Source organism: Musca autumnalis, unplaced genomic scaffold, assembly GCF_047663935.1.
Source record: "Musca autumnalis isolate F117 unplaced genomic scaffold, ASM4766393v1 scaffold_5, whole genome shotgun sequence".
In the NCBI taxonomy this organism is placed as follows: domain Eukaryota; kingdom Metazoa; phylum Arthropoda; class Insecta; order Diptera; family Muscidae; genus Musca; species Musca autumnalis.
Genome location: NW_027412088.1, coordinates 24,497,853 through 24,515,817, shown reverse-complemented (window position 1 = coordinate 24,515,817; position 17,965 = coordinate 24,497,853). Strand labels below are relative to the sequence as shown.

General features: G+C 39.9%; 1 protein-coding gene across 7 annotated transcripts in view; it reads left to right on the top strand.

Moving 5' to 3' along the window:
- The window catches only part of vlc (disks large-associated protein 2), a 61,143-nt gene extending 44,084 nt beyond the window's left edge, over nucleotides 1-17,059 (top strand). For all 7 annotated transcript variants that reach the window (XM_073992577.1, XM_073992578.1, XM_073992579.1 and 4 more), the window contains 4 exons: nucleotides 5,619-7,288; nucleotides 9,801-9,897; nucleotides 9,963-10,117; nucleotides 16,421-17,059. In XM_073992577.1, coding sequence (XP_073848678.1) covers nucleotides 5,619-7,288; nucleotides 9,801-9,897; nucleotides 9,963-10,117; nucleotides 16,421-16,777 — 2,279 coding nt within the window. In that variant the 3' untranslated portion in view covers nucleotides 16,778-17,059. The remainder of the gene's footprint in view (nucleotides 1-5,618; nucleotides 7,289-9,800; nucleotides 9,898-9,962; nucleotides 10,118-16,420) is intronic.
- Nucleotides 17,060-17,965: the final 906 nt, after the last annotated feature.

The following is a 17,965-nucleotide window of genomic DNA, read 5'->3' as shown; positions in this document are numbered from 1 at the left end:
ATAGAAGATCTCCGTAGGAGGCTTCTATAGAATAGAAGATCTCCGTAGGAGGCTTCTATAGAATAGAAGATCTCCGTAGGAGGCTTCTATAGAATAGAAGATCTCCGTAGGAGGCTTCTATAGAATAGAAGATCTCCGTAGGAGGCTTCTATAGAATAGAAGATCTCCGTAGGAGGCTTCTATAGAATAGAAGATCTCCGTAGGAGGCTTCTATAGAATAGAAGACCTCCGTAGGAGGCTTCTATAGAATAGAAGATCTCCGTAGGAGGCTTCTATAGAATAGAAGACCTCCGTAGGAGGCTTCTATAGAATAGAAGACCTCCGTAGGAGGCTTCTATAGAATAGAAGACCTCCGTAGGAGGCTTCTATAGAATAGAAGACCTCCGTAGGAGGCTTCTATAGAATAGAAGACCTCCGTAGGAGGCTTCTATAGAATCCGTAGGAGGCTTCTATAGAATAGAAGACCTCCGTAGGAGGCTTCTATAGAATAGAAGACCTCCGTAGGAGGCTTCTATAGAATAGAAGACCTCCGTAGGAGGCTTCTATAGAATAGAAGACCTCCGTAGGAGGCTTCTATAGAATAGAAGACCTCCGTAGGAGGTTTCTTTAGAATAGAAGACCTCCGTAGGAGGCTTCTATAGAATAGAAGACCTCCGTAGGAGGCTTCTGTAGAATAGAAGACCTCCGTAGGAGGTTTCTTTAGAATAGAAGACCTCCGTAGGAGGCTTCTATAGAATAGAAGACCTCCGTAGGAGGCTTCTATAGAATAGAAGACCTCCGTAGGAGGTTTCTTTAGAATAGAAGACCTCCGTAGGAGGCTTCTATAGAATAGAAGACCTCCGTAGGAGGTTTCTTTAGAATAGAAGACCTCCGTAGGAGGCTTCTATAGAATAGAAGACCTCCGTAGGAGGCTTCTATAGAATAGAAGACCTCCGTAGGAGGCTTCTATAGAATAGAAGACCTCCGTAGGAGGCTTCTATAGAATAGAAGACCTCCGTAGGAGGCTTCTATAGAATAGAAGATCTCCGTAGGAGGCTTCTATAGAATAGAAGACCTCCGTAGGAGGCTTCTATAGAATAGAAGATCTCCGTAGGAGGCTTCTATAGAATAGAAGATCTCCGTAGGAGGCTTCTATAGAATAGAAGATCTCCGTAGGAGGCTTCTATAGAATAGAAGATCTCCGTAGGAGGCTTCTATAGAATAGAAGATCTCCGTAGGAGGCTTCTATAGAATAGAAGATCTCCGTAGGAGGCTTCTATAGAATAGAAGATCTCCGTAGGAGGCTTCTATAGAATAGAAGATCTCCGTAGGAGGCTTCTATAGAATAGAAGATCTCCGTAGGAGGCTTCTATAGAATAGAAGATCTCCGTAGGAGGCTTCTATAGAATAGAAGATCTCCGTAGGAGGCTTCTATAGAATAGAAGATCTCCGTAGGAGGCTTCTATAGAATAGAAGATCTCCGTAGGAGGCTTCTATAGAATAGAAGATCTCCGTAGGAGGCTTCTATAGAATAGAAGATCTCCGTAGGAGGCTTCTATAGAATAGAAGATCTCCGTAGGAGGCTTCTATAGAATAGAAGATCTCCGTAGGAGGCTTCTATAGAATAGAAGATCTCCGTAGGAGGCTTCTATAGAATAGAAGATCTCCGTAGGAGGCTTCTATAGAATAGAAGATCTCCGTAGGAGGCTTCTATAGAATAGAAGATCTCCGTAGGAGGCTTCTATAGAATAGAAGATCTCCGTAGGAGGCTTCTATAGAATAGAAGATCTCCGTAGGAGGCTTCTATAGAATAGAAGATCTCCGTAGGAGGCTTCTATAGAATAGAAGATCTCCGTAGGAGGCTTCTATAGAATAGAAGATCTCCGTAGGAGGCTTCTATAGAATAGAAGATCTCCGTAGGAGGCTTCTATAGAATAGAAGATCTCCGTAGGAGGCTTCTATAGAATAGAAGATCTCCGTAGGAGGCTTCTATAGAATAGAAGATCTCCGTAGGAGGCTTCTATAGAATAGAAGATCTCCGTAGGAGGCTTCTATAGAATAGAAGATCTCCGTAGGAGGCTTCTATAGAATAGAAGATCTCCGTAGGAGGCTTCTATAGAATAGAAGATCTCCGTAGGAGGCTTCTATAGAATAGAAGATCTCCGTAGGAGGCTTCTATAGAATAGAAGATCTCCGTAGGAGGCTTCTATAGAATAGAAGATCTCCGTAGGAGGCTTCTATAGAATAGAAGATCTCCGTAGGAGGCTTCTATAGAATAGAAGATCTCCGTAGGAGGCTTCTATAGAATAGAAGATCTCCGTAGGAGGCTTCTATAGAATAGAAGATCTCCGTAGGAGGCTTCTATAGAATAGAAGATCTCCGTAGGAGGCTTCTATAGAATAGAAGATCTCCGTAGGAGGCTTCTATAGAATAGAAGATCTCCGTAGGAGGCTTCTATAGAATAGAAGATCTCCGTAGGAGGCTTCTATAGAATAGAAGATCTCCGTAGGAGGCTTCTATAGAATAGAAGATCTCCGTAGGAGGCTTCTATAGAATAGAAGATCTCCGTAGGAGGCTTCTATAGAATAGAAGATCTCCGTAGGAGGCTTCTATAGAATAGAAGATCTCCGTAGGAGGCTTCTATAGAATAGAAGATCTCCGTAGGAGGCTTCTATAGAATAGAAGATCTCCGTAGGAGGCTTCTAAAGAATAGAAGATCTCCGTAGGAGGCTTCTATAGAATAGAAGATCTCCGTAGGAGGCTTCTATAGAATAGAAGATCTCCGTAGGAGGCTTCTATAGAATAGAAGATCTCCGTAGGAGGCTTCTATAGAATAGAAGATCTCCGTAGGAGGCTTCTATAGAATAGAAGATCTCCGTAGGAGGCTTCTATAGAATAGAAGATCTCCGTAGGAGGCTTCTATAGAATAGAAGATCTCCGTAGGAGGCTTCTATAGAATAGAAGATCTCCGTAGGAGGCTTCTATAGAATAGAAGATCTCCGTAGGAGGCTTCTATAGAATAGAAGATCTCCGTAGGAGGCTTCTATAGAATAGAAGATCTCCGTAGGAGGCTTCTATAGAATAGAAGATCTCCGTAGGAGGCTTCTATAGAATAGAAGATCTCCGTAGGAGGCTTCTATAGAATAGAAGATCTCCGTAGGAGGCTTCTATAGGATAGAAGATCTCCGTAGGAGGCTTCTATAGAATAGAAGATCTCCGTAGGAGGCTTCTATAGAATAGAAGATCTCCGTAGGAGGCTTCTATAGAATAGAAGATCTCCGTAGGAGGCTTCTATAGAATAGAAGATCTCCGTAGGAGGCTTCTATAGAATAGAAGATCTCCGTAGGAGGCTTCTATAGAATAGAAGATCTCCGTAGGAGGCTTCTATAGAATAGAAGATCTCCGTAGGAGGCTACTATAGAATAGAAGATCTCCGTAGGAGGCTTCTATAGAATAGAAGATCTCCGTAGGAGGCTTCTATAGAATAGAAGATCTCCGTAGGAGGCTTCTATAGAATAGAAGATCTCCGTAGGAGGCTTCTATAGAATAGAAGATCTCCGTAGGAGGCTTCTATAGAATAGAAGATCTCCGTAGGAGGCTTCTATAGAATAGAAGATCTCCGTAGGAGGCTTCTATAGAATAGAAGATCTCCGTAGGAGGCTTCTATAGAATAGAAGATCTCCGTAGGAGGCTTCTATAGAATAGAAGATCTCCGTAGGAGGCTTCTATAGAATAGAAGATCTCCGTAGGAGGCTTCTATAGAATAGAAGATCTCCGTAGGAGGCTTCTATAGAATAGAAGATCTCCGTAGGAGGCTTCTATAGAATAGAAGATCTCCGTAGGAGGCTTCTATAGAATAGAAGATCTCCGTAGGAGGCTTCTATAGAATAGAAGATCTCCGTAGGAGGCTTCTATAGAATAGAAGACCTCCGTAGGAGGCTTCTATAGAATAGAAGATCTCCGTAGGAGGCTTCTATAGAATAGAAGATCTCCGTAGGAGGCTTCTATAGAATAGAAGACCTCCGTAGGAGGCTTCTATAGAATAGAAGACCTCCGTAGGAGGCTTCTATAGAATAGAAGACCTCCGTAGGAGGCTTCTATAGAATAGAAGACCTCCGTAGGAGGCTTCTATAGAATAGAAGACCTCCGTAGGAGGCTTCTATAGAATAGAAGACCTCCGTAGGAGGCTTCTATAGAATAGAAGACCTCCGTAGGAGGCTTCTATAGAATAGAAGACCTCCGTAGGAGGCTTCTATAGAATAGAAGACCTCCGTAGGAGGCTTCTATAGAATAGAAGACCTCCGTAGGAGGCTTCTATAGAATAGAAGACCTCCGTAGGAGGCTTCTATAGAATAGAAGACCTCCGTAGGAGGCTTCTATAGAATAGAAGACCTCCGTAGGAGGCTTCTATAGAATAGAAGATCTCCGTAGATGGCTTCTGTAGCAGGGAGGCAATTGTGGTGAAGATAATGAAACCTTGTTGACTACATATAACGCGATAGGTCGGCCTGTGGTAAGCTATGCGTCGCCACTGTGGTCCGCGAATGTAATTTCAACACCATGGAAAATATTCAGACCTGTCAAAATGCCGCCCTGAGAATTGCGACAGGGTGTTTCCTCATATCTTCAGAGTACCTTCTACACGGGGTGATAAAGATTCTTCCAGTACAGCTTGGGTGTTACCGCGAGAGCCATCCTAGTTATCATATGGTGAATAAGACCCCTCCACCCAGGCATGTCAGCAAGGAGGTTCAGAGATGTCTAGAAAGAGAGGTTCAGCGTTACAAGAGGGAACCCCTATATCAACAAGCCTATCAAGCAGGATGGAATAGCATCCACACGGATGCAGCCGCAGCTGCCATAAATAACTATGTATTATGTGAATGCGGCCCTGGTAGAAAATTCACCATCTATCGCAGATGAGGGGCGTCAGTTTCCACGTAAATCCAGTCAATTCCACGGTACTGGACTTACCCGAAGCCGCCGACCCTGCTTCAATCCTATAACGCTACAACAACAAAACATGGTAGTTTTGACAGAACTACGCTCGGAATGGTTCAACAGTCTAAATTGCTATAAGGCTACAAAGGCCCGCACTACTCTTTGCACCATTTCCATTGCCCTGCGAAACCTACTCAACTATTCAGAGCCAGATAAAGCCGAAAATGCTACGGGTTCTTTCCGAGATAAATGTGGTTCATCTTTACGAGGATATCAGGATGCTGTCAGTCAGCCAATAACTTTAGAATACAACCGATCTGTTACAACAACAACTTATGGTTTTATATGTTGCTACCAATGTCTGCTTTTGTTGAATCGAAATTTCGAACTAAATTGGAATGGAGCCCTAAACCAGACATAGGTTTTAAATTATTCGTCTTATTAACTATAATTTTATATTAGATCAGGTTAAAACAGATACATTATTCCACTCTGCCAAAACACTTTTCTTTCAAACTTTATAAATTCTATGGTTTCGGTTTCCTTTTCTTGGTTTCTAGAATATTTTGGGACAACACTACGGCGGTTATTATTACTACAATTTATTTGTAATTTTCCAATTTCAACAACACAAGACCAATCAATACTAATCATTTAATTTCTCTCCCCTCTTGACTCTTTTTTTCCCACACCCACAGATACCAGTGGCAGTTTAAATTTTCCCACACCCATTTCCATAAAGGATATAACGCGTGAATTTACCGCCAACATACGAGAACGTTGCTCGGTACAAACTGTCAAAAACAATACAACAGCCTATGTGGACCCTGTTACAGGACAAGTGTGTATTGCCCTCAGTAATAATACGACGACCACGACACAACAACCGACAGCCACAGTGAATAATAATATTAACACCGTGGTGGCGGAGACGCACAACAAAAGAAACACAGCAGCAGCATCAGCAAATCATCACTTATCATCGTCACAAACCCCCATAGCCGCCGATACATACGACAAAAAACCGAGTTACTTGAATTTGGCCTGTTGTGTTAATGGCTATTCGAATATAACCACATACGATTCGAAAATACGACAAGACATAAACAAATCACGCGAAGTCTCGCCCATACGACCCTCGTCGACTAGTTTACAGTATTGCAAGAAGAGCAATTCGCTGGCACCACCCGTATTGTTCGCAATGCCTAATGTTAATGTAACTTCACCCCACCACCATCATCTGCCGCACATGGCCACAAATGGTGGTGGTGGTGCCATTATGACTACCATTGGCTCGAAATACACCATCATTGAGAACAACAACCATTCACAGAATGGTGGCACAGATAGCAGTCTTCACAACCTCAGTGTTGGAGATGATATTGGTGGTGGTGGTAGCACAGTTACCCGCAGTTTTATACAGCAACGTGTGGAAAGACTCTATGGGCCAGGTGCTCTAGCTCAAGGCTTTTATAGTCCCAAAAAGATACGCGAGTCACCACAACGCCTTAATCGTTCGCTGAACAGTGAAAACGGTGGCGGAGCCACCTCAGAATTGGTACGCAAATTTCAGGAGTTATCACCCAGTAAAGACTACAATAAATTTCGTGAGAAATTATCCTCGAATGGTAAACCAGCCATACCTGCCAGTTTGTCATCCTCAGCTGCAGACAGTTTAAATTCCGAAAACAACAACATCGATTTACCGTGTTTGAGACATTTATCGCAGGAGTTTAGGGCCCAATTACCCATTGTATCGCCCAAACGGAATTTCTCTAGGGCTTCCCCAGCTAGGGATTTGACAACAACAACAACAGCATCTGCCAACAATAAAACCCTCATCAGCCAGAACAGCACCAATAACTCCAACTCCACATCATCATCGACCATGACCGAAGCAAATCAAAAAACACAACAAAATTACAGCACAAGCAATGGCACCACAACAACCAGCAATTCTGATATCATCACCAACAACACCACCACCAATAATCATCATCATCTACACAGTAGTCCAGATGTTCTAAAGTCACAAATTTTAAATTCCTCATCCACCGCTGCAGGTCCAATGGGTGGTAGTGATGAAGTTGATCGTAAAGTGCAATTGGATGAAAGTTCAACAGATTTGTTACAAACTCCACCACCCTTGTCCTCATCAAAGTTTGTCAAATCTTCAGAAGAGTTGTTGGTAATCACTCCAAATGCTCACATTTCCAATATTGAGACTGCTGCATCATCTGTCGAAGCCCCAACAAGTAATGGCTCATCGGTCAAAGATGCCCACTTCTTCCTAAGACAATTGAAAAGCGAACAGAATCGTCTATTGGAATTGGCAGCAGTGGCTGAAAAGTACATGGATGCATTGGCGGTAAGTAGGAGTTTTTTTTTTTTGTTTTAAAGAGTCTTTATCATTCCTGTTTTGTTGTATTTCCAGTACAAGAGCTTTTACATGGTCAAAAAATAGTTAAATGGGGATTTTTCAAGATCTAAAGAGGGCAGTCATTTAATTTTGATTTAAAAGGGCGTTCTGGAAGAGCCAAAGAGGACAATAAACATATAGATTTTATGGGAAGATTTTTATTTTAGGAGGTCCCAAGTCTATTCAAACCAAAAACTGTTTAAAAGTTTTAGGAAGAGGACGATATAAAATATCCAATGAGGCTTATAAAGGAGAAGAACGTAAATTTCATAACGATTTTCTAAAGGATCTATGGAGGCTTACTAACGAGGTTGTTCTTAGCCGTAGAAGCTAAAAATACTTCTCTTAGTTTAAAAGGAAGCTTATAAAGGTGGAGATTTAAGACTTCTGACAGGATCTAAGGACACGTAATAATTTGTAATTTTTAAAGACTCTTTGGAGGACCTACGTAGGCCTGATAGAATAAATATAGAGTGGCCGGAAATAAATCACAAAATGATTTTGGGATTTATGCGCGGCTATGAACTCGGACATAACATACAGGGAACCGAGGGACTTTTTTCTATAGAAAAAAGTGTCCTCAGGGACCTGAGGAATTTTTTTCTATAGAAAAAAGTGTCCCCAGGGACCTGAGGAATTTTTTTCTATAGAAAAAAGTGTTCTCAGGGACCTGAGGAATTTTTTTCTATAGAAAAAAGTGTCCTCAGGGACCTGAGGAATTTTTTTCTATAGAAAAAAGTGTCCTCAGGTACCTGAGGAATTTTTTTCTATAGAAAAAAGTGTCCTCAGGGACCTGAGGAATTTTTTTCTATAGAAAAAAGTGTCCTCAGGGACCTGAGGAATTTTTTTCTATAGAAAAAAGTGTCCTCAGGGACCTGAGGAATTTTTTTCTATAGAAAAAAGTGTCCTCAGGGACCTGAGGAATTTTTTTCTATAGAAAAAAGTGTCCTCAGGGACCTGAGGAATTTTTTTCTATAGAAAAAAGTGTCCTCAGGGACCTGAGGAATTTTTTTCTATAGAAAAAAGTGTCCTCAGGGACCTGAGGAATTTTTTTCTATAGAAAAAAGTGTCCTCAGGGACCTGAGGAATTTTTTTCTATAGAAAAAAGTGTCCTCAGGGACCTGAGGAATTTTTTTCTATAGAAAAAAGTGTCCTCAGGGACCTGAGGAATTTTTTTCTATAGAAAAAAGTGTCCTCAGGGACCTGAGGAATTTTTTTCTATAGAAAAAAGTGTCCTCAGGGACCTGAGGAATTTTTTTCTATAGAAAAAAGTGTCCTCAGGGACCTGAGGAATTTTTTTCTATAGAAAAAAGTGTCCTCAGGGACCTGAGGAATTTTTTTCTATAGAAAAAAGTGTCCTCAGGGACCTGAGGAATTTTTTTCTATAGAAAAAAGTGTCCTCAGGGACCTGAGGAATTTTTTTCTATAGAAAAAAGTGTCCTCAGGGACCTGAGGAATTTTTTTCTATAGAAAAAAGTGTCCTCAGGGACCTGAGGAATTTTTTTCTATAGAAAAAAGTGTCCTCATGGACCTGAGGAATTTTTTTCTATAGAAAAAAGTGTCCTCATGGACCTGAGGAATTTTTTTCTATAGAAAAAAGTGTCCTCAGGGACCTGAGGAATTTTTTTCTATAGAAAAAAGTTTCCACACGGACCTGACGAATTTTTTTCTATAGAAAAAAGTGTCGTCAGGGACCTGAGGAATTTTTTCTATAGAAAAAAGTGTCCTCTGGGATCTGAGGAATTTTTTTCTATAGAAAAAAGTGTCCTCAGGGAACTGAGGAATTTTTTTCTATAGAAAAAAGTGTCCTCAGGGAACTGAGGAATTTTTTCTATAGAAAAAAGTGTCCTCAGAGATCTGAGGATTTTTTTTCTATAATTTTTTTCTATAGAAAAAAGTGTCCTCAGGGATCTGAGGAATTTTTTTCTATAGAAAAAAGTGTCCTCAGGGATCTGAGGAATTTTTTTTCTATAGAAAAAAGTGTCCTCAGGGACCTGAGGAATTGTTTCGTATACAAAAATGTGTCCTCAGAGACCAATGTTAGGAGCCTTTCTAAAGACTTCTGTGATGATGTTAAGATGCTTATGAATGTAGATATTTAGAAGACTTCTAAGCGGATCTAAGAAGACTTATTATAACAGTTTAGATATAGACATTCAGAAAGATCTAAAGAGGCTTATAAACGTGGAGTTTTAATGACATTTGAGAAAATCTTCATATCGTGCAGATTCCAAAGGTTTTTTGGAGGCTTGTTAAAGTGGGATTTTAAAGAGGCTTTTGAGATTATTTAAGAAGGTGTATAAACTTGCAGTTTTTGAAACTTCCTATTCAAAGAGGTCAATAAAGTGGACATTGACCGATTTTATGGAGGCTCTTAAAAACCCTTGTGGGCATTATTGCAACACTATCTTGCCCTTTTCCTTTTATTTACTAATTTTTGTGTTCTTTCTATACCTTCCAGAGTAATCCCGATATTACCGAAGATACAATGGGACTGTTGCGTTCAGCTTCTGGTAAAGCACGCTTATTAGTATCCCAAAAAATGAAACAATTTGAAGGTGAGTTTGAAATGAAATAATAAAACCAAAGCACTCTTTTATACTTTCTTCTTCTTCTTTTCCAGGTTTGTGTCACAACAATTTGAATAGCTCACCAGAAGACCAATTTCCCACGACAGTCGATGATTTGCAAGGCTTTTGGGATATGGTGTATTTACAAGTGGATCATATCGATGCGATATTTAAGGAAGTTGAAATCTTAAAAGCCAATGATTGGAAGGTAAGTTGGAGAGATAAAAGAAACAAATCCTAAGTGAAACCAACCATCGATCGCTTATGATTTATATCAATGAAAGCAAGTTTGACATCGTTTAGAGTAATCCATTCTTAACGAAATTGTCGACTTTATATGTGAAAGAATATCTTGGTCGCTGCGCGGTACTGGTGCTTAAACATATTGGAAGTTCAGGATTAGATGTTAGTAGAGACATATGGAAAATTCCCTAATCTAATTCCAGTGATTTTACCGATTACCACTTTACATTAAAAAACTCTTCCAGCTAAGGAAGTGCCACCACAGTTTACCTTGGATGATGTTGATATTGCCCTTGCAAACCTTGGAATTAGTCAGCGTAACGTCGCCAAACGTGATTCGAAAATGACTTAACTAACCCCTGCCCACAATTCACTTATTCCAGCTCCAATGTTCTCTTATGCTCACCGACCAACCTGTTAACTTTCAGTGTCAGCTGCCTGACTCTGGGGTCACTGGGGTTGGCACGTCGAAGCTTATCACGCTCATTTGCTGATCCCGTCGCCTCTGTTGGGATGTTTGATCTCACTTCGGGTATTCGACCAGTAGGTATATGGCGAGCGGCTGCATTGACCGTGCAAAACATAGAACTATCAATCTGCTCAGCCAGCACTATACCCCTCTGGTCGTTTCGGAGGACCGAATGCCACAGCTCATGATGAGCATTAAAGTCTCCCAAGACCAGACGGTTATGACCTTCCAAAAGCGTGCTAATGTTGGGTCCATAACCTCGAGTTCAGCTATTTATCCGCGGGATGTATATTTTAAGCAACTCTACCGCGGTTCCACTCCAGACTGTTACCCCCATACATTCCATGTACAATCCATTAGAGCCAGGCTCAAGCGAGATAGGTCTGTTTTGAACAGACTGGTGCAATAGGAAAGCTAATCCTCCACCTCGACTTCTGGTGCGATCCTCCTTCAGTACATTGTAAACATCACAACGCTGTAAGCTGCAGTTAATGTTGAGCTTGTTTTCCTGCACCGCCGTGATCATTGATATTCTTCCGACTGATAAAATCCACTATTTCTTCGATCTTACCTCGGAGACCATTGCATTTAAATTGCAAATCGTAATCTGACGACGACTCATTGGGAGCTGTGTTCACACAGAATGCAGCAACATAGTCCCTGTCGTAGTCCCTCGCATGTACAAGTCCAGAACAACCCCTTAGATGAAACTACTCCCGACATCTATTGTACCTCACCGAAGTTTGGGTTTGAGTGAAGATGCGGATGTGACAAACCGAGCACAAAATATTGGTCTTGGGTTTTCCTCCGTCTCGGCAGCGACCAAAAGAAGGCAGGCATTCCTTTCTGAAAAAAGGGTGCTTCTATTGACCTTTTTGAAAGAAAGGGTGCTTCCATTGACCTTTCTGAAAGAAAGGGTCCTTCTATTGACCCTTACTGAAAGAAAGGGTGTTTTTTATATACCCTTTCTGAAAGAAAGGGTGCTTCTATAGACCCTTTCTGAAGGAAAGGGTGCTTCTATAGACCCTTCCTGAAAGAAAGGGTGCTTCTATAGACACTTTCTGAAAGAAAGGATGCTTCTATAGACCTTTCTTAAAAAAGCTGCTTCTATAGACCCTTACTGAAAGAAAGATTGCTTCTATAGACCCTTACTGAAAGAAAGGGTGTTCTATCGACCCTTTCTGAAAGAAATGGTGTTCTATAGACCCTTTCTGAAAGAAGGGGTGCTTCTATATACCCGTTCTGAAAGAAGGGGTGCTTCTATATACCCGTTCTGAAAGATGGGGTGCTTCTATATACCCGTTCTGAAAGAAGGGGTGCTTCTATATACCCGTTCTGAAAGAAGGGGTGCTTCTATATACCCGTTCTGAAAGAAGTTGCTTCTATATACCCTTATAGAAGCACCGTACTGAAAGAAGGTGCTTCTATATACCCTTACTTAAGGAAAGGGTGCTTCTATAGACCCTTTCTGAAAAAAGGTGCTTCTATAGACCCTTTCTGAAACAATAGGCGCTTCTATAGACCCTTTCTGAAAGAAGGGGTGCTTCTATAGAATCTTTCTGAAAGAAAAAGTGCTTCTGTAGACCCTTTCTGAAAGAAAGGGTGCTTCTATAGTCCCTTTCTGAAAGAAAAGGTGCTTCTATAGTCCCTTTCTGAAAGAAAGGGTGCTTCTATAGTCCGTTTCTGAAAGAAAGGGTTCTTCTATAGTCCCTTTCTGAAAGAAAGGGTGCTTCTATAGTCCCTTTCTATAGTCCCTTTCTGAAAGAAAGGGTGCTTCTATAGTCCCTTTCTATAGTCCCTTTCTATAGTCCCTTTCTGAAAGAAAGGGTGCTTCTATAGTCCCTTTCTGAAAGAAAATGTGCTTCTATAGTCCCTTTCTGAAAGAAAGGGTGCTTCTATAGTCCGTTTCTGAAAGAAAGGGTGCTTCTATAGTCCGTTTCTGAAAGAAAGGGTGCTTCTATAGTCCCTTTCTGAAAGAAAGGGTGCTTCTATAGTCCCTTTCTGAAAGAAAGAGTACCTCTATAGTCCCTTTCTGAAAGAAAGGTTGCTTCTATAGTCCCTTTCTTAAAGAAAGGGTGCTTCTATAGTCCCTTTCTGAAAGAAAGGGTGCTTCTATAGTCCCTTTCTGAAAGAAAGGGTGCTTCTATAGTCCCTTTCTGAAAGAAAGGGTGCTTCTATAGTCCGTTTCTGAAAGAAAGGGTGCTTCTATAGTCCCTTTCTGAAAGAAAGGGTGCTTCTATAGTCCCTTTCTGAAAGAAAGAGTACTTCTATAGTCCCTTTCTGAAAGAAAGGTTGCTTCTATAGTCCCTTTCTTAAAGAAAGGGTGCTTCTATAGTCCCTTTCTGAAAGAAAGGGTGCTTCTATAGTCCCTTTCTGAAAGAAAGGGTGTTTCCATAGTCCCTTTCTGAAAGAATGGGTGCTTCTATAGTCCCTTTCTGAAAGAAAGGGTGCTTCTATAGTCCCTTTCTGAAAGAAAGGGTGCTTCTATAGTCCCTTTCTGAAAGAAAGGGTGCTTTTATAGTCCCTTTCTGAAAGAAAGGGTGCTTCTATAGTCCCTTTCTGAAAGAAAGGGTGCTTTTATAGTCCCTTTCTGAAAGAAAGGGTGCTTTTATAGTCCCTTTCTGAAAGAAAGGGTGCTTTTATAGTCCCTTTCTGAAAGAAAGGGTGCTTCTAGATTCTCTTTCTGAAAGAAAGGGTGCTTCTATAGTCCCTTTCTGAAAGAAAGGGTGCTTTTATAGTCCCTTTCTGAAAGAAAGGGTGCTTCTATAGTCCCTTTCTGAAAGAAAGGGTGCTTTTATAGTCCCTTTGTGAAAGAAATGGTGCTTCTATAGTCCCTTTCTGAAAGAAAGGGTGCTTCTATAGTCCCTTTCTGAAAGAAAGGGTGCTTTTATAGTCCCTTTCTGAAAGAAAGGGTGCTTTTATAGTCCCTTTCTGAAAGAAAGGGTGCTTCTATAGTCCCTTTCTGAAAGAAAGGGTGCTTCTATAGTCCCTTTCTGAAAGAAAGGGTGCTTCTATAGTCCCTTTCTGAAAGAAAGGGTGCTTCTATAGTCCCTTTCTGAAAGAAAGGGTGCTTTTATAGTCCCTTTCTGAAAGAAAGGGTGCTTCTATAGCCCCTTTCTGAAAGAAAGGGTGCTTCTATAGTCCCTTTCTGAAAGAAAGGATGCTTCTATAGTCCCTTTCTGAAAGAAAGGGTGCTTTTATAGTCCCTTTCTGAAAGAAAGGGTGCTTCTATAGTCCCTTTCTGAAAGAAAGGGTGCTTCTATAGTCCCTTTCTGAAAGAAAGGGTGCTTTTATAGTCCCTTTCTGAAAGAAAGGGTGCTTCTATAGTCCCTTTCTGAAAGAAAGGGTGCTTCTATAGTCCCTTTCTGAAAGAAAGAGTACCTCTATAGTCCCTTTCTGAAAGAAAGGTTGCTTCTATAGTCCCTTTCTTAAAGAAAGGGTGCTTCTATAGTCCCTTTCTGAAAGAAAGGGTGCTTCTATAGTCCCTTTCTGAAAGAAAGGGTGCTTCTATAGTCCCTTTCTGAAAGAAAGGGTGCTTCTATAGTCCGTTTCTGAAAGAAAGGGTGCTTCTATAGTCCCTTTCTGAAAGAAAGGGTGCTTCTATAGTCCCTTTCTGAAAGAAAGAGTACTTCTATAGTCCCTTTCTGAAAGAAAGGTTGCTTCTATAGTCCCTTTCTTAAAGAAAGGGTGCTTCTATAGTCCCTTTCTGAAAGAAAGGGTGCTTCTATAGTCCCTTTCTGAAAGAAAGGGTGTTTCCATAGTCCCTTTCTGAAAGAATGGGTGCTTCTATAGTCCCTTTCTGAAAGAAAGGGTGCTTCTATAGTCCCTTTCTGAAAGAAAGGGTGCTTCTATAGTCCCTTTCTGAAAGAAAGGGTGCTTTTATAGTCCCTTTCTGAAAGAAAGGGTGCTTCTATAGTCCCTTTCTGAAAGAAAGGGTGCTTTTATAGTCCCTTTCTGAAAGAAAGGGTGCTTTTATAGTCCCTTTCTGAAAGAAAGGGTGCTTTTATAGTCCCTTTCTGAAAGAAAGGGTGCTTCTATAGTCCCTTTCTGAAAGAAAGGGTGCTTCTATAGTCCCTTTCTGAAAGAAAGGGTGCTTCTATAGTCCCTTTCTGAAAGAAAGGGTGCTTCTATAGTCCCTTTCTGAAAGAAAGGGTGCTTTTATAGTCCCTTTCTGAAAGAAAGGGTGCTTCTAGATTCCCTTTCTGAAAGAAAGGGTGCTTCTATAGTCCCTTTCTGAAAGAAAGGGTGCTTTTATAGTCCCTTTCTGAAAGAAAGGGTGCTTCTATAGTCCCTTTCTGAAAGAAAGGGTGCTTTTATAGTCCCTTTGTGAAAGAAAGGGTGCTTCTATAGTCCCTTTCTGAAAGAAAGGGTGTTTCCATAGTCCCTTTCTGAAAGAATGGGTGCTTCTATAGTCCCTTTCTGAAAGAAAGGGTGCTTCTATAGTCCCTTTCTGAAAGAAAGGGTGCTTCTATAGTCCCTTTCTGAAAGAAAGGGTGCTTTTATAGTCCCTTTCTGAAAGAAAGGGTGCTTTTATAGTCCCTTTCTGAAAGAAAGTGTGTTTCCATAGTCCCTTTCTGAAAGAATGGGTGCTTCTATAGTCCCTTTCTGAAAGAAAGGGTGCTTCTATAGTCCCTTTCTGAAAGAAAGGGTGCTTCTATAGTCCCTTTCTGAAAGAAAGGGTGCTTCTATAGTCCCTTTCTGAAAGAAAGGGTGCTTTTATAGTCCCTTTCTGAAAGAAAGGGTGCTTCTATAGTCCCTTTCTGAAAGAAAGGGTGCTTTTATAGTCCCTTTCTGAAAGAAAGGGTGCTTTTATAGTCCCTTTCTGAAAGAAAGGGTGCTTCTATAGTCCCTTTCTGAAAGAAAGGGTGCTTCTATAGTCCCTTTCTGAAAGAAAGGGTGCTTCTATAGTCCCTTTCTGAAAGAAAGGGTGCTTTTATAGTCCCTTTCTGAAAGAAAGGGTGCTTCTAGATTCCCTTTCTGAAAGAAAGGGTGCTTCTATAGTCCCTTTCTGAAAGAAAGGGTGCTTTTATAGTCCCTTTCTGAAAGAAAGGGTGCTTCTATAGTCCCTTTCTGAAAGAAAGGGTGCTTTTATAGTCCCTTTGTGAAAGAAATGGTGCTTCTATAGTCCCTTTCTGAAAGAAAGGGTGCTTCTATAGTCCCTTTCTGAAAGAAAGGGTGCTTTTATAGTCCCTTTCTGAAAGAAAGGGTGCTTCTATAGTCCCTTTCTGAAAGAAAGGGTGCTTTTATAGTCCCTTTCTGAAAGAAAGGGTGCTTCTATAGTCCCTTTCTGAAAGAAAGGGTGCTTCTATAGTCCCTTTCTGAAAGAAAGGGTGCTTCTACAGTCCCTTTCTGAAAGAAAGGGTGCTTCTATAGTCCCTTTCTGAAAGAAAGGTTGCTTCTATATTCCCTTTCTGAAAGAAAGGTTGCTTCTATAGTCCCTTTCTGAAAGAAAGGGTGCTTCTATAGTCCCTTTCTGAAAGAAAGGGTGCTTCTATAGTCCCTTTCTGAAAGAAAGGGTGCTTCTATAGTCCCTTTCTGAAAGAAAGGGTGCTTCTATAGTCCCTTTCTGAAAGAAAGGGTGCTTCTACATACCAGGGTCGCCCATCTGTATACTGCAGGCGCCCATTACATTTTCTGAGAAATTTATGATTTTTATAGATTTTTGGCAGTAATCAAAGAGTGCAATTATCGTTGATATTTTTATAAATTTTTGTTATTGTTTTTTTTCTTGTCTTTTTTCAGTTTCGAATTCAAAAAATTTAGATTCCTAATAAAATCCTTAACCTTTTTTTATTTCAGAAACCAGCAAATCTGCAAAGCAGCAATAGTAGTAATGTCTTAAAGACACCCAAACCCAACAAGACTCTTCTTAAATCGCGTACAAATACGCCAATGGCAAATGGTGGTGGTGCCGGCAGTGGTGCAACACCATCAGCTGCAGCATTAAAACGTGAGGCTCAACGCAAGAAGCTACAGGAAATGAAGCGACGTAATCGTGAAGCTATGGCTGCAGCTGCCGCATCGCCTGTCGCCACCACAAATGATGATGGAGTAGCTTTAATAGATGGCATTGAGATACTTGAAGCAAATAATAGCAATAAACAACAAACACAAGAACAACCACCAGCACCACAAGAACTAAAACAGGACAGCTAATTTTGCTTTAATGAAGAGGTGAAGAAGAACTAAGTAAGCAAAGCTTTATTCTTTCAACAGATATAAAGCAGCTGCAAAACAAAATTGATTAGTTAAATACTCTCTAAACAATTTTCATGGAAAAACAATTACTAAATCTTCAAAAGAGTTTACTAACTTTTCAAAACCTTAAACCCAAAAAAACAAATATACTCTATCTTGCTAAAATATATTATTAATACACAACTATTACTACTACAACTAGTCTAGGATGGAAATAAGAAAATTATACAAAAAAAGAAACTAAATTATTGAAAAAAGCAAAAAAGAAATGTTTAATAAAATTAAAAATTATGTTAATTGTGAGTAAATTTTAAGTATACATATATAGCTGGCTAAAACAAAGGAAGATGGATTAAAAAGCGAAAAATCCCCTAAAAAACGAATACAAAATTTAGAAGAATGCAAGGCGAAACAAAAATTTATAAAACGAACAACAGGTTCAAAACAGAGTCGTGCTGCTTAGAAAGCAATCAAACCCCCCCTGCCCCCCATAAACTTATGCATATGACCCCTAAACTATCAAACCTTATCATTATCACATAGTATTCTAATATTCACTTATCACCATACCACTATCTATCATGGCTTTGTTTTTAAATGTAATTCAGAGAATTTCAGAAAGTGAGGTTATAAAAGAAAACGTCTTTAAAAACATCCAAGTGGCTTAAAAAAGCTCATACAAATTTAGATGTTTCTTTTGTAGGTATAATAAGAATTGACTTACTTATTATACTCGCAAATAAAATAGTTTGAGGTTATGTTGACCATTAACCTTAAAGCCTTAATTATTTCTTGGAATTACATTTAAAAATCGAGGCTTCTAACGAAATCTATGATCAAATAATATTAGAAAAAATAAATAAATTGTTACGAATATTTCGAAGAAAACAAATCAAAAAAGCAATTGTTACAATTGTAATTTAGAAAATATTATACACACACGCATAAATATAAAAATTAAGAGCATTATGTTGTATGACAAATTAATAATCAAGAAAATAACATGAAAATATGAACGATACAAACAAAAACAACCATAAACGAACTTATATTGAAATGCCTTTTTTAAAAACCAACAAAAAACAAGAGTAACAAAACAATTTATTTAGAATTTAAAACAACAAATTTTTTATTTTATTAAGACAC